Here is a 16,371-nt window from a genome sequence, read left to right on the forward strand (position 1 = left end):
AATGGTCACTGTCATGATTACTATTGTTATCATCATTATTTTCATCATTTGCATCATCATCCTCCCTATTTTTACACCCATCATCATCATCATCAGCGTCATTAGCATCATCATAATCTCCTTCATTATCATCACCAGTGTCATCACATCTACATTCTGATGTTACAAAGCCCAAAGCAAAAGAGCTGCATGAGACAAGTGGCAGTTAAAAAAAAGAAGAAGAAAACTTGAACCATACTAGCTTATACGCGGTAAATTCCATCATGGAATATTTGGACACACTGCTGTTTATAAAACTATATTTCTCGCGTTGTATTATTTCAGTTTCCCGGTGTAATTAAGAAATTTGATTATGTGGCACAAATAGGCAGTGTGTGCAAAGCCTTTCTGACTCTGATGTTTCAGGTTTCCAAAGAAAGCCTTCAGCGCTTTAGCTGTTCAGCTGATATCAATATGGAAATACAGGTGTCCTTTTTCAGAGAGGTGCTGATGAGACCTCTGTGACACCCAGTCAAACCAAGTCAGCCTCTGCAGTCGATGAATATTCATGTTTTATCTCTTTCACAATCATTTCTTTCTCCCTCTCTTCCCTCCTCCTGTTCTCAGGGCAATGTGACCTTTTCTTGTGCTGAGCCAGTTTCAGTGGCTGTGACGTTCACTGACTCCCACAGCTTCCTCCAGTTGCCTGGCCTTACATCATGGTCAACAGGGCTAGTGTCTGTGACGCTGCAGTTTAGGACGTGGAACAAGGGAGGTCTGCTCTTGACCTTTGGTCTCCCGCAGCAGGATGGTACAGTGTTCCTATACCTGAGCCAGGCGAGGCTTCGACTACAGATCAGTAAAGCAGGCAGATCCTCTCTGGACCTCAGCGCAGGTGGGTTCAGTCACGATATGCATGTTTCTCTATTCATTTGCGTATACATTAGAGTATGCTTAATGGTCACTTCATTAGGTACATCAGTTCAACGACACAACTATCTACTCAGCTAATCACTAATGATTGTAGCATGGTTGTTGGTGCAAGACCAGCAAAACAGGCATGATTTTCCCACATCTCTAAAGTTTACAGAGAAACGTCTGAAAAAGATATCCAGTGAGCAGCACTTCTCTTGCAGAAAATGCTTTGTTGATGCCAGAAGTCAGAGGAGAACTCTGTGGATAGACTGCTTCGAGCTGACAAGAGCAGTAACTCATATACCCACTCATTACAAATGGGCAACAGCAGCAGAAGACCACACTGGCTGCTAACCTGTGACCTAAAAACAGGAAACCGAGGTTACAATCAGCACAGACTCACCAAAATAGGACAGAGAAGTTAAAATATTTGCGAATCTGATGAGTTTCTGTTTTTGCTGTAACATTAAGAGGAAGGAACAGGTTTTAGTGTAAACCACATGAAAGCATGGATCCATCCTGCCTTGTATCAGTGTTTCAGACTGCTGCTGCATTGGTTTGGGGGATATTTTCTTGGCAAATTTAAAGCAGCTTTCAACACCATGGTCTACTTGAGTTTTGTTGGCCATGACCACCCTTTACGACCACAGTCATGTCAAACTGGTTTCTTGAATGAGACGGTGATTTCAGTATAATCAAATGGCTTTCACAGTCACCAGATCTCAATCCAATAAAGCACCTTGGATGTGAAGTTGACAAATTTTCAGCAACTCTGATGCTGTTATGTCAATATGGACCAAAATTTCTAGGGAAAGTTTTGAACCTTTTTGAATTTGTGGCGCAAAGAATTAAGTTCTGAGAAACAAAGGAGGTCCAACCCAGTGCGGGCAAAGTGCACCTAACAAAGTGGCCAACAAGTGTATGCAAGTAAAAAATGGAAATGGAGTAATTTATATTGTTCTTATACTTGAAATTAAAATTAAACCAAGGTCACATCCTGATTTGAACTCAATCACATCCTGTTCTGGATTTTGTATGTGTGCATTTGTGTCTCAGGCTCAGGTCTGAATGACGGTCAGTGGCATTATGTGGAGCTGAGCTTCAAACATGATCATCTAAGCATCACAGTGGACAAAGATGAAGGAGCCACCGCTCACATCACCATCTCGGTTCCTCTCACCTCAGATAGTCAACTCTTCTTTGGTGGTAAGAATACCTGCATCATGTACTACTTTTATATAGAGAGATTTTGGGGGGGATTTTCAGCGTTTCTAAAAGCTCTCTATGGTCAAAGTCAACAGATTATACATACTGTAAGCATGTGCAAGGGCTTTGCTGCCAGAGAAACTGCTGACATCGACAGACGGGGGTAGTTAAAATTCATGCAGGTACTCTGGTAATAATTATCATCTCCAGATCTCCTCTGGAGGTTTAGTGCCACCCAGAGAGGGACAAAGTCATAAAGCTGCTCGGTGGCTCTCACTCCCCACCCCCCTCTTCTTTCATCTTTCTTCTGGCTGCTCCACCCATCTTTCTTCTTTTTTTTCCTCCTTTTTTGTCCTTACTGTATCCACTATTTTCTCTCTGTCATTCTGTCTCTCCAAATCACCGGTGTTTTTATTTTAAAATTGAGGTTTTCTTCTTTTCATTTCCCTCCCTCCTGTTACTGTAGCACATGTATACTTTCTCCCTTCCACCCCTACACATGTACACACATGGAGCTAAAGACAAACTTGTTAAGAGATCAGCTGCAAAATTGCATCCACCTGCCTAATATTGTGCAGGTCACTTCCATGCCACAACAGATTTTGTTAACACAATTTTGTTAATGTACAGGATAACTTTTGAAATGTTTTTTTTAAACTTTTTTTTTACATGCATTATCCTTTCACACACCTTTGCCTGCAGCATAAATGTTTATATACTGCTTGTGAATGGTATCACAACATTAAAGAAGTGCTCCAGTTTTTCTAAGAGACAGCAGCCTTAGTATAATGAGCAAAGGATGGCAGTGAGTTGAGCTGTAGTTACATTCTTAACCTAATTTCAGGTGAAACTCAATTATTATAACATTGTGATCAACACTAAACTTCCTGCTGCGTCATCTTGACTGCCATAAGCGAAACAGATCCAACAAAGTCTTCTTCTGAGTTTCTAAAATTTAAGGTGACAACGACCAGTGACTCATCTTTCCCCCCTTCTTGTGGTAAGAAGTGCCAAACTGTGTGTCTGACTGACTGTAATTAGAGCAATGCAGAGCCGCGAGCAGCAATGCTGTGTTGGGTCACCGAATGCTGCCATCCAGGATCAACCTGAAGCACGAATCACTGATGGATAAAACATGGGGCTCATTCACAGGATTGGGCAGAGAGGATTTATCTGACAGCCACCTCTGGACTGCTTGTGCTGAGGGCTTAAATCAGAGTTCATACACAGAATCCAAAGTCTGTGCAAAGGCTGATCAAAGAGCAAGTTAAGGGAGTGGTAAGCAAAAACATTTTGAGGGTAACTGCCTAAGTAGATATTAGACCATGATGATATTGTGAGTTGCTTTTTCAAATGAATGAATAAGATGAACATGGACTGGGACAGTAGGTGGGGTGGAGGGCCTTTGTTGGTCAGCTACTCTTTTGTGCATGAGGTGATCAGAAAAAGAAAGCTTACTGAACCTTTGTGTTAGTGCAACCAGCAGGTCATAGGTTGACAAAATATCTCCACATCTAAGTATTTGTGTTCTGAAAAGGCTGAATACTTTTGATTTTAGCTCTCCTGTAGGTTTTCTCTGCTGCATTGGGGTTTCAACAAATTTTGTAAAATCTTTGATTGCCTGGTTATATAAATGTGTCACATTTCTATCTGTTCAACATTTGTGCTTTCATGTGAAAAACTGAAAGCACAAAATGTGCTCACAGGATGCTATGGAGTCTTCTGAAAAACTACGTACACCCTTATTGCTTCTATAGGAATTAAAAGGGGAAGTGGCAACCAGGTGCTGCTAATCAGTTCAGCTGGTCATTAGCAAGTGTAAACTCTATCAGAGCAGAAGACCTGGCAGTTTGCTGATCTGTAGTACAACAGTATGGTAACACGGTAACACAATCTTTCCAGGAAGATACTACAGACCTCAGTCAGCATGTCAAATGTTAAAGTTCATAACAGTTCAAATACGAAAACCTGAAAGTAAGTATAGCTTGTTTCGAAGGCTTGGAACAATGTCTGCAGGCAGGCAAGACCAAAATCAAGATGTTTGACCATAATGCACAGCAATACATTTGGTAAAAACCAAACACATTATATCAGCACAAACACCTCATACTAATGGTCAAGCACAGTGGTGGAAGTTTGATGATTTGGGCTTATTTTGTAAAAACGGGACTTGGGCCCCTTGAAGTCACTGAGATGTCCATTAAGTTTGGCTGATCTGGGTTGTGCAACAGTACAATGACCAGCAGTTATACTGCTGAAGGTATTTCTTAAAGCTCGTGAATCTTGACATGTACTTAGTTTATCAAAGAGTAGAGTTCTGTGAAAACGTAATCACAAATATTTGAAACCCATACCATTTCCAAACAATCTGTTAGTCTTTATAAAACCTAAAGGTGCAGTCTTCAGAGGTGTGATCATTCTACAACTTTGAAGAGTGTAAAATGACTTGAGAGTGTTTATTTAAGCTTATGAATGATGATGAATAATAAAATATAATATAAAAGTTTTTAATAATATTCAGAAGGAGCTGCTTTTTAGATGACAGCTGCAGTTGCAGTGCCTGTTTGTCCCAGCTGACTTTGTTTGCATTCATTCTCAGCTAGTCCCTGTAGTTCACTGCTAGGTTCTGTATTCTAAAAGAGTCAGGGGTACAAAGTCGACCTAACTGCAGTCACGACCTATCACCCATTGAAAATCTTTTGGAGCATCATGACAAAAAAATACAGCAAAGGAAGCACTGAGCTCTTAAACAGCTGACAGCCCAACAGGAATGAGAAAATATTTTGCTTTTAAAACCGCGGAGGTTAGTCTCCTCAGTTCTTGCTTACAGGGTGTTGCTCAAAACAGAAGTGATAGTACGATGCAAAACAACCTCCTGTTCCAAAACAAAAAAACAAGGGATATTAAAAACATACCCCAAACTGTTTCTTTGTTTCCACAATGTTAATGTTTGTTTTTGTGAGCTGGATTTTATGAGACGTCTGTGGGGGTTTTCTGAATGTCTTATAACGTGCAATTTTTTTAAAATCAAAAATGTGAATTAAGATTTTTTTGGGGGTGTATTTTTGCACCTAATTAAGATGTGAAGAGATAATTCTCAGGAAGGATGGAAATAAATATTGTTGAGAAAAACTTTGGAGAAAATCTATCTCTGAATTTTTGTATCGACATCATGTGGAATCATTTGGATAATTTAAAAGTCCAACCATTAGATGTTTTTCCCTTCTCAGGTTGTCCCACTGGGGAGAGCGCTCAAAAGTGCAAGAACCCCTTCAACACATTTCAAGGATGTATGCGTCTCTTGACTCTGGATGACCAAACTGTTGACCTGATCAAAGTGCAGCAAAGGCTGCTGGGAAACTACAGCCACTTGCAGATTGACATGTGTGGCATCATTGACAGGTAAGTCCCTAAAAGTGCCACCTTTCAAATGTAAGTGTGGTGCCAGGCTGAATGTAGACATAGTGAAGTGACTTTTATTTGTTAGTAATTACAACTGACATACAAATGACAATACAAGAATAACACCTAATATTAATTATAACCAGTGTTGGGTAAGTTACTTTAAATTAGTAACTTAGTTACATTACTATTTACTTCTATCAAAAGTAACTCAGTTACTTCAAGTTACTCGTTACTTTCAAAGTAAGTAGTTACTAGGGAAAGTAACTTTGGTTTTACTCAGAATTCTCTTATTAATGTGTTGCTTCCCTAACTGCAATACCAGCAAGGATGGCAGTCTTCTAGCTTGCTTACATGTTAGCACTGTCCTGCCACAAGTGCACTGTGCCACCTACCAACAGAAAGGAAAAAATAATGTGCAGAAATCCCACGCCTGGACTGTCGTTGACCGCCGCCATGATTCTAGCCTACGTCACAGCGTCGCGTGCACTTTTTACATCCAACACGGAAACTGCAGTCGTGGTGCTTTCGATTATACTCGGAAATTCTGCCTTCTGAGTAGGAAGATGTGGGTAATTCCAGACTGCAGATGAGCTGCATAGAGGGCTGGACTGGGACAAAAAATCGGTCCTGGGCATTTTAGCTAGGAAATTATAGGAAAAATCATAAAGCCTTTGAATGAAAACAAACGCTGTTGTGACAGTGATGTATATCTATCTATCTAATAAACTTAAACCTATACCACCCTCCCTATTCTGGTATTCTAAACAGTACTTAGCCAAAACCCCCAAACTGCTTGCTTGAGTTAACCTCCTGAACTATCTACAACACATGAGAATAAGAAAGAAAAGTATTTCTTTGTGCCCCCCTTTTCCCTTTTCCCTGTTAATGCCCTACCTGCCCCCCTGGCAAAACTTTGCTAGACTCTGTACAGTTACCAGCTGTCAGTCTAAAAAAGGATCCTGGTATTATTTGTCTCTCAGAAACAGTTCAGGGTGGCTGTAGCTCAGGAGGTAGAGCAGGAAGGTTGGAGGTTCGATCCCCGGCTCCTCCAGTCTGCATGCCAAGTATCCTTGGGCAAGATACTAACCCCAAGTTGCTCTCCGATGCATCCATCGGAGTATAAATGTGTGTGAGTATATAGTATAGTGCACAATATAGAGGTAGTGCTTGTCAGAATGGGTGTGGCTGGGTGAATGTGGCGTGTTGTATAGAGCGCTTTGAGTACTCCAGAAGAGTAGAAAAGTGCTATATAAGAATCAGTCCATTTACCATAGCTTCCCTTCAACTCCTTCATGTCACGTAAAAGGTGAACCTGTTTCTCCATCACCTGTTCAGCTCTAATGATTCAGTAAGGACATCTCCTGGTTTCATCTTCATGTTTCCCTCTCATCACATATCCAAATTGATAATATGACCAGCAGCTTTTACACCTGTGGCTTCAGCAAACATCAGCTAATACTAGAAAGTAATATTAAATAAATCAAGCTCAAAGGTGCTGCTGTTGGCGCAAAGTGGGCGATAAATAAACAAGAGAGACGGGACTTGCGACAGAAAAGCCGGTCAGCTGATCATTGATCAGTTTCATGATTGAAGAAGCAACAGAAGAGGGAGGGGGAGAGAATGAGAGAAGAAGAGGCAGCTGTGCAGCGTAAAGACAGAATAAATCCAGCTTTGTGTATTTTTTTTTCATTGTAGCCAAAGTATGGGACAAACTGTAAACGCGTAATATTTTCTCTGAATACGGGACGATTACATTTCTTAGGGGACGGTTGGCAACGCTAATAACTAACCTTATGGATAAAATAAAGTTCACTATCAGTAACATCATAGCACCCCCCCACCAGCAGTATATAAGCTCCGTCATGCTAGCTTGTATGCAGTATGAGTTATTGTAACTGACTGTAAAATGTTAGCACAATGAAAATAAACTACACCTAAACTTGGTTTATATCTGACCCACATAGACTGCAGGTCATAACTTCTTACCTGAAGTTCACCTTACACTTGGACCGGCGGCCGCCTCGCGTCGCTTCTCCTCCTACCTCACCTTTCCCTCATCCACCTGCTGGCCTCCACCGCTTGCTAATGTTACTGAATCTGTGGAAGCTCCGTGATAGCCACCCACCGCCAAACAATTGAGTTATTTTTACACATCTGCCAGCATCTGGTCAATCCACCACCTTTCATTGTTTATACCGTTATGGAAAAAAAAAAGAAAAGAAAAAATGAAAAATCTCCATTGGCTCACTGAGTCCAGCTATGGCTGCATATGTGTTTAGTAGTAATTTGTTTTTTGTAGAGGGCTAGCAAAACAACCGTTTTCGAGGGCATTGCCATATTGGAATCCCGACTTCTCTGACGAGGCTAACCAGAAAGCCGTTTACTCAAGTGTAACATTATTCCCAGGTCCGTGTCCCGATTTCCGAGGTAAGTCGAACGCAACACATGAAATAATGAATAACGACCTTATCTAAAACCCAGTAACGATTAACGTGTTCCTGATTTTGGCATAATAACTAGTTACCGTGCTCGTTACCACAATAATAACGTAGTTACTGTAATGCGTTAATTAATAACGCGCTAGTTCCTACACTGATTATAACTAAGTACTGGGTAATAATTAGAGATGCACCATGAACGTGGACAGTAATTTTCTGAATTTCAGTGTTCTCCACCCACTGTATATATCCGTGGACACTATAATGATGATGGACTTGGCTACCATGAAATTACCCATTGGTTTCTGAAGCTCCTTGAGATGTTTACAAGATGTCAGAGGTCTGATTGTGAAATTTGTGATTGGCAAGTCGTTAGCCAGTGAGTGTGCAGCAGTTTCATACTACAGATAATCCTTTAGAAACATAATATGACAGTGTATTTTTAAAGAATAGACTCGTCCCTTTCATGTGTTTGCAGCAAATGCACAGCGGCAAATATCCACTAGCACAACCACTAACACACAGTTAGCATGTGAAACTGAAATGGGAGAACCACTAGCCACTTATGCAGAGCTCTTTTCCTTTGCTGCTTAACAACCCTTTAGGAGAGCCTAAAGCCTTGTTTGCTGTGCAATTAGGGAATTAGTTGGCACTGAAAGGCAAATAATAACAGGGCACCTTGTATAGGCGATTATCAGATTTTAAAAAAAAGAATGCATTTAAGTTCTTACCATGTTTCCTTGGAGAAAACAGACTTTGAAAGTAAGAAAAAAGCAACACTATACAATAAGGAATTGGCAGTGGATTTTGTGTGTACTCAGACTGAGCATGGTTGCCTTGCACCATGCCTGAACACAATTGTCCCTCCTCCCCACTCCCCTGCTGGCCGCTTAATGATCTGGGTCCACGTACGCATCATTTTCTCTCAGCATCTCAACTCTTCTCTCTTTCTTTGCCACTGCTGGGGAGCCTATATGTGGATTGTAGGGGTAGTGGAGGAGTGGAAACAGCAGGTAGTGATCCAGCAGCACCAAGAGGTACTGGCATGTTGGAGGGAGAGGTGGAAAATTTTGCATCTCAAAAAGACCAAATTTGATAGAGTGAGGACTGTAACATGTGCATGATGCAGTGCAGCTCAAGCTTCGTCTAGCTTGTAGGTTACTCCTCACCTTTGTAAAGAATGAAAGAAGAAAAGCGAAGGAAAGTGCTGTTTGTTCGATTGTCAGCCTTTGGAAAATTGCAAAAGTTGTTGCAGCCCTAAAATTTTCCACAGCAAAAGCGTGGGAGGAGGCGGTTTCAAACAAACACTTTGATTGAAGCATACTGACAACTTTAGGACGCAGATGCTTTCCAAGGCTATAAAGCTCCTGAGCTTACCACCACCACCTCGACCTCTGTCCACAGCAAGTGTGTGTGTGAGTGCGTGTTTTGAAGCCAAATAGATGAAGCTGTCAGAAGGCAGTAATTCTGACCTCTTTGCTTCTGCCAGGTAGCTGACAACTTAATAATACACCATGTCAAAGCACACACACATTTTCAAATAAAAAGAAACACAGGTCACTAAGAGGTCCACTCTTCTTCTTGTTGTGTCTGACTGTCTCTGTGTCTGTCTGTCTGTCTGTCTGACAAACACACCAGTTTGTCAGCATGAGCAGGGACTCACAAACATAGAATTTGCTATGCAAAGTCACCGTGTGTGTGATGTGAAAGCATATCTAGGAGCAAGTGCAGAGCAGGCAAAAAGAGTGAAAATACATACCTTTCCCTTCTCTTGCTCATGCAATACAGCACGCTACAGCTATTTGAAGTCTTTGTTGGACATCCTAGTCGGGCTGTCCAGTAATAATTTTCAGATCAGGGAAGTTTCTGTGCCGTGTTGCTTTAGCCAGAGGCAGTAATGGAAACCAGGGAGATTGGATGCGAGTCTTGTGATCCAAGCTGTGTTACAGCACACTGTCATTCCATACTATAACGTTTCAGATAAGCTACAAAGTCTTGACTGAGTTAATCCAGGACTCCTGTGATGTGGACTGCGGTTCGTGCCGTACGTGACCAAGTTTCATTGCAAATCGTCAAGCTAGGAGCCCCCTGGAGACGTGTTTGTAAAACTCCAGATTTTCACTGGATTTGGTGATAAAATGCTATAGGGCATCTCACCATTCGCCCCAATCTGAAGTCTCGTTGTCTGTGTTCCTGTCTGAGGCTGCAAACAACTCCCTGAATGTTGAGACAGTTGGCAGAAAACTCTAATGTTTCTGGAAAGTGTTACTCTCTGTGAATGTAAGCAGTTCTTGCCAAGAAAAGTTTAGTTTGCTCAACTTAATGAAGATAAAGTTATACTGTTGATTTGATTTGTATGGAAGGGCCATGAAAGTCCATCCAAAAATTATGGTAAAAGGATCTCATCAAGTCAATCAAGTTGGGGAAAAGAACTCATTGGAGATTGGAGACAGATGTTTCCCTCATAACAGTCTGCAGTCACTGAATCTGTTGTTTATCATTTAAACAGTTAGAAATCAGTTCTTCACCAAGTTTGCTTTACCTCTTTATTCCCCCTTGTTTGTTTTCCAGGTGTTGTTGATATCCAGTCCCTGTTTTTCTCTGTTTTCTCATCCGTCCCACTCGTTAGTTTCATTGTGTCCTTCCCACCTTCTCTGATTTTCTCTCCCACCATCCCATCCCGCCCCACCCTCACTCTTTTTCTTTGATCTTTTCGGATGTGTTGCACAGCTGAGGAAGATTTTTACATTATAGTACCCAGGAACTTTCGAGTAGAACAAGACATTTTTGAAATGTGGGGTTACCATCAGGACATTTGGCAAGTAGTGTTAGGGGTTCAAGTCTAGTATTATGTCAGTGAGGGTTCTTACAAGTATACAGACACGTGCTTGTGTGTGTTGACAGCTGATTAAAACTGATTTAGGGGTTAAATGCTGTTGTAGAGCTCCTTTTCACACACAAGATTCAACAAATGTAACACAGCTCCTAGTCATCATTTCATAGTTAAAAAGAAAGTCTTTATAAGAGTCAAGAGATTAGGTTTTACTGTACCAAATGTAATTTCTCTTGTATGTACAAAGTTGATGTTGTTTGCTACTGACAACTGTAACATTGGTACACATCATTCATCTCATTAATAACTACATACAAAGTAACACAGTATTCCAAAAATCAATAAATAATCCATTATTGCTGCCGGGGTGTTTAACAGCAGTAATGGAGTGATGGATGCAGCAGTGTCTGTATTTTAAATGGCTGCACTGAAAGGAGGTGAAGGGTGTGTTTTTCTCTTTCCTGATGCTGTTTTCCTCTTATGCAGTGAGGAGTTTGGTTGTTGTTTGACTCCCATGCTCTCCGTGGCCTTTGTGTGAGGCAGCCTTTTACTTCACTGACAGGCTGCCAAAACATGCTGAAATTCCACAGTGTAGAAAAGTCTCTGCTATTGTGTGGTAGATGAGAAGCACACTCTGGGCAATGAAAGAAAGAAAAAACTAAAGTCCACCATGCAGTACCATGGACACTTGAGCACACTTTTACTTCACAGACTTTCCACATTAGACTCCTGCTTTCTGTGTGAACCTCCAAGGACCCCAAGTTGACTTGTTAAATAGTGTATTCATGGGTAAGCGTTGTGGAGATGGAGTGTATTGTGCTATTTTTCGCCTGCTTGGTGTGATGAGCTAGAAATAACTGGAAACCACCTTTTTATGGGAAAAAAAGTTCTTTCAAGGTCTTTTGTTAAATATTGACTGCTTTTTCACCTATTTTCAGCCCATTTTCCAGACCTGACCATTTTCAGAGAAATGTCTTTTGTTTGCTAAGCCTCTTAACACTGGGATGAACCAGAGTTGTGTCCACACATCAGCAAAGAACCAATTTGAAATTGTACCTTTAGGCACTTTGTCACTAGCAACCTGTAATAAAAACAGATAACTTTTGTAGTAGAATCTACAAAAAGTGGTTGACAGATATAAAATAGTATTTTTGCACGTGTTTCCCAAAGAACTTAGCATATGTTGGCATTTTATGCAGCATATCCTTAAAAAAAGTTGAGGAAACTGGTAAGTTGATGATAGAAGATGTGGCAGATCTAAAAAAGCATCTACAGCAGACGAACAGTTTCTGAAAGTCTTGTCCTTAAGATCTGAGAGATGGTCATTCTGTTAATTCTATTGCTCTGTCATGGTTTGGGGCTACATTTCAGCCAATGGTGAAACAATGTTGGAACTATTAATGTAGTAAAATAACATCAGATCTTGATCCATCATGGTACCATCTAGTACCATTGTGCCTTCAATTTTGAATAAATCCCCAACAAAGCAAAGCACCCCCACACCATCACACCACCTCCTCCATGCTTCACGGTGGGAATCATGCATGTAGAGACCATCCGTTCACCTTTTCTGCATAAAGACGCATAAAGACGTGACAGTCGTCACCAAAGATCTCAGATTTGGACTTATCAGACCAAAACACAGATTTCTACTGGTCTTTGGCTTTCTTGGCCCTAACAAATCTCTCTTCTGCGTGTTGCTTTTCCTTAGTAGTGATTTCTTAGCAGCTATTTGGCCTAAAGGGCTGATTCACTCAGTCTCCTCTGCTACTGGTACTCTGTGTGGCTTTTATCTAGGCTCTAATCTGAGGTCCTGTTAACTTGCGATTTGTGAAGCTGGTGACTCGGGTGAATTTATCCTCAGAATCACAGGTGAATCTTCCCAGGGCGGTCCTCGTGTGAGCCAGTTTTGACGTAGTGCTTGATGGTTTTTGCGCCCACACTTGAAGACACATTCAGAGGTTTAGCAGTTTTCCAGACTGACTGACCTTCAGTTCTTAAAGTAATGATGCACTGTCATTTCTCTTTACTGAGCTGATTGGTTATTGCCATATTATGAATTCTAACAATTGTCAAATAGGGCTGTCAGCTGCGTACAAAGACGTCTTCTGCACAACACAACTGATGATCCCCAACCCCATTAAGAAGGTAAGAAATTCCACAAATTAACCGTGACAAGGCCCACCTGTGAAGTGAAAACCATTTCAGGTGACTACAGAATGAAGCTCATTGAGAGAAGGCCAAGGGTTTGCAGCACTGTCAACAAAGCAAAGGGTGGCTACTTTGTGCAACTCTAAAATATAAGACATACTTAGAGTTATTCATCAATTTGTTGTTTGCTAAATAATTCCATATATCTTACTTCATATATTTAAAACAGATCTTAAAATGTCCTCAGAGCCAGTGGAAGGAATTCTGACAGTGTGATGTCATTTGGTAAAAAACAATAAAAAGCAGCACTTCTAGAGTGTGACTTTTTTAATGTAGACAGGGAGGTGTTGGAGTAGTCAAGCCTTAAGAAAGTTAATGATTGTCATTTTCCAGATGGGAATGCAAATTTTGCATTAATGTACGATTTCACAGATTGCAAAAGAAAGCTAAGGCCCATTACTGCAGTGTCCTTGTGTGTTGTGCCATGCCTGTGGAGTGCACATGCAAATTAGCTTATAAGTGCTTATAAATACAGTTTATGTAATTGCACTGGGTCCCAGCTAAATATACACAACATTACTGTTTTGCAGCTCTCTTAATGTTTTAGGCTCACAGGAGGAAGTTGCTCATCTCACCTCTATTAGGAGCAGGACACATGCATTGTGATCCTGTGAGAAACATTATGCAGAGCACAGGCTTGCTGTTGTGGCTGTATGCTGTGTTGTGGGAGAATTAATTTAAAAAAAGAGAGGTATGAGTTTGATAAATAATGTAGCCATGGCGGATTGGTTGCCTAAGCCAACAGACGAAAAGACAAAGAATTCATGGAAAATCATTATTGTGTATTTATAGGCTATATATTTAGTCTGTGAGAGACAATAACCAGAAGGTGTTTGTATAAAGGGGTGCAAAAGAGGAGCAGCTATGGAGCACCACAGCAGATTGACAAGAGAAAAATGCTGTTCCATGTGTGGGACAAAAGTGTTTCTTCTCTCTAAAAAAAAAAAAAAAAATAGAAACGCAAACAATAAATTGTGTCTTTTTTTCTTTTTTTTGAGTGGCAGGTTGGGTGGGAGTTCAAGAGTTTTGTCTGTGGATCCTACAATGGTAGTTAACAATACTAACACAACAAAGGAAGGTTTCAAGCCACCTACATCTGAGAACACACACCTGTGCTCTCATTGACACTGAAATAAAGCCCTCTGAAATGTTTTTTTAAGACTGAAAGTTTTTTTTTTGAAAGACTTTGTATATTCCCCGTCTCTCCTACACACCGCATCAAAACCGTCAGGCATGCTGAAGGTCTGTTGTTCCGTGCATAAACTTTTTCAGATAACTTTAGAAAAAACACTAAACGTCTCTCTCTCTCTGTCTGTCTCTTTCATTCTTCAAGGTGTTCCCCCAGTCACTGCGAACATGGAGGAATATGTACTCAGTCGTGGAGCACCTTTCACTGTAACTGCTCCAACAGTGGCTACAGGGGAGCCACCTGCCACAGCTGTAAGCAACCAGTTTCATCTGAAGCTCTTTAAAATGCCTGAAGCCTAAAATTTATCTAGGAAAAAGTAGTGACATTTTTTTCCCTTTAACTTTTCATTTATTATTACGTGACACAGATTTGTGTATTTACACATTGAGCAGAAATATAAGTAAATGTAAGTCCAGCCCTTGCTCTCTTGTGTTGCTTCTCTATACTCATCAACTAGCCACCAGCTCTCTCAGCATGGCTTTGGAGTGCAGACGATGTCTTTTTGTCTGTTTTTTGTTAATAACTTTTACAGCGAAAACAGTAGAAGGCTGCTCATACATGCGTGTTTAGTTATTTCCTACAAGAAAAGGTTAATATTTAGGACTTTGTACTATTTACTTAATAAAATAGAGGCCACATGCCCTCCAATAGTTATTTCACTTCCCTCTTTTTCTTCTCAGGCCATTGTTTCAGAACTTTAATTAGCCATGTTCAAATGGAAATAGATCAGTGGGATTGGTGGTACTTCATTATGCTGAGTAAATTGGACTTCTATTCAAAAGTCTTAAAAGGTCGTATTTTTTGTTTTTTGACACCTGCAGATATCCCACTATCTCTCATCTTCGCTTGGTGTATTTGTTCAGTTTGAATATATGTATGTATTAATGTCACGTGAAGGTGTGTGTTTGAAGTTTGACAGACTGGATTTCACTCCCAGTGGACACAATCAGCCAGAGGTTCACGCTGAAATCAAACACCCATCCAGCATAAAAAATACATAATATGTACATTTCATAATGAATAATGAATGAGGTTCTCTTGCAGAGAAGTTATCGGATTAAAAAACGTGCCTGAACTGGTAAATTTTTTATATGTGATATCAGTTTATACCTAAACCGTATCCAGTGCAGAGAGGGATGAAAGGTGCTCTAAATAGCTTCTCCCGATTGCATTAGGTACTTTAGAATTAAGTTAAACATGCTTTTAGTAAAAAAAAAAAAAAAAAAAGCCTAAAAAGCTGTGGTTGGTTTTCATTGAAAGTTACACTTTACCTGCAGGCCTGTGGAGACTTGTGAATAACTTTGCCCCAAATTTGATATGCTGCTTCTTAACAGAAATAGCCCGGTTGGTAATACATAATGCAGAAATAAAGTGTCATTTTATCCACCGAGGAAAAGCTGAACAAAGAACAAAGGGATGGCATCCTGCTGCAGATGAAAGCCACAGTTTTCTCCCACTTCTCACTTCAAAGAGCACGCATCAAGCGCAGCGTCAATATCCGACTGTGACTTCTTCCTGCTTCCTTAATAGTTAGATTTTTAAATGTATGAGTTTTCCAGATATTAAAAATAATGTACACTCTTATGTATGAAAATGTTTTCTCCTCAAAAAGTTTTTAAAATTGTTATATGGGATATGGGTCCCCACATATGAACTGCAATCAAACATTCAGAATAAATCACTTAATTTAATTGTCGGCCTTAAATGCTTTAGAAAAAAACTAAGGGAGAAATCAAGAAAGATACGACGATGATTGGAAAAAGAAATATAAAGAAGGGGTTAGAATAGGAGTAAATGGGAGGCACATAGCAAGCATGTCAAAAAAAGGAGAGTAAGTCTCAAGGCAAACTGTTCTTTCCACATAAATGGATTTCAACTGAGAGAGTGCCTACAGTATTTTAGGTGAGTCAGATTAGAAATTAAACTGGTTTTTTGCTTTGCTTGTACTGCTGAGCATTAATTGAATCCTTCTACACGCTGGTGGTGTGAACAGCTCTGAGCTGGATTAGGGCCAGGTCTCTCGCTCGCACACGCGCGCACACGCGCGCACACACACACACACACACACACACACACACACACACACACACACACACACACAAAGACGTGATTAAGCATTAATTTATTTTCCACTACAGGGAAGAGTTAGACTGCAAATGCAATCAATTTCACAGTCATTTTGAAATGGTATGAAG

The 16,371-nt window shown here is 40.4% G+C and overlaps 1 protein-coding gene across 1 annotated transcript in view; it reads left to right on the top strand.

The window, feature by feature from the left end:
- The window catches only part of LOC102304759 (contactin-associated protein-like 4), a 116,316-nt gene that overhangs the window by 68,310 nt on the left and 31,635 nt on the right, over nucleotides 1–16,371 (top strand). The window contains exons 8-11 of the mRNA XM_005923886.3: nucleotides 607–874; nucleotides 1,951–2,100; nucleotides 5,331–5,502; nucleotides 14,321–14,427. Of these exons, the coding sequence (XP_005923948.1) occupies nucleotides 607–874; nucleotides 1,951–2,100; nucleotides 5,331–5,502; nucleotides 14,321–14,427 (697 nt within the window). The remainder of the gene's footprint in view (nucleotides 1–606; nucleotides 875–1,950; nucleotides 2,101–5,330; nucleotides 5,503–14,320; nucleotides 14,428–16,371) is intronic.

Source organism: Haplochromis burtoni, unplaced genomic scaffold, assembly GCF_018398535.1.
Source record: "Haplochromis burtoni strain Fernald_Lab_line unplaced genomic scaffold, NCSU_Asbu1 Contig_53, whole genome shotgun sequence".
Taxonomy (NCBI): domain Eukaryota; kingdom Metazoa; phylum Chordata; class Actinopteri; order Cichliformes; family Cichlidae; genus Haplochromis; species Haplochromis burtoni.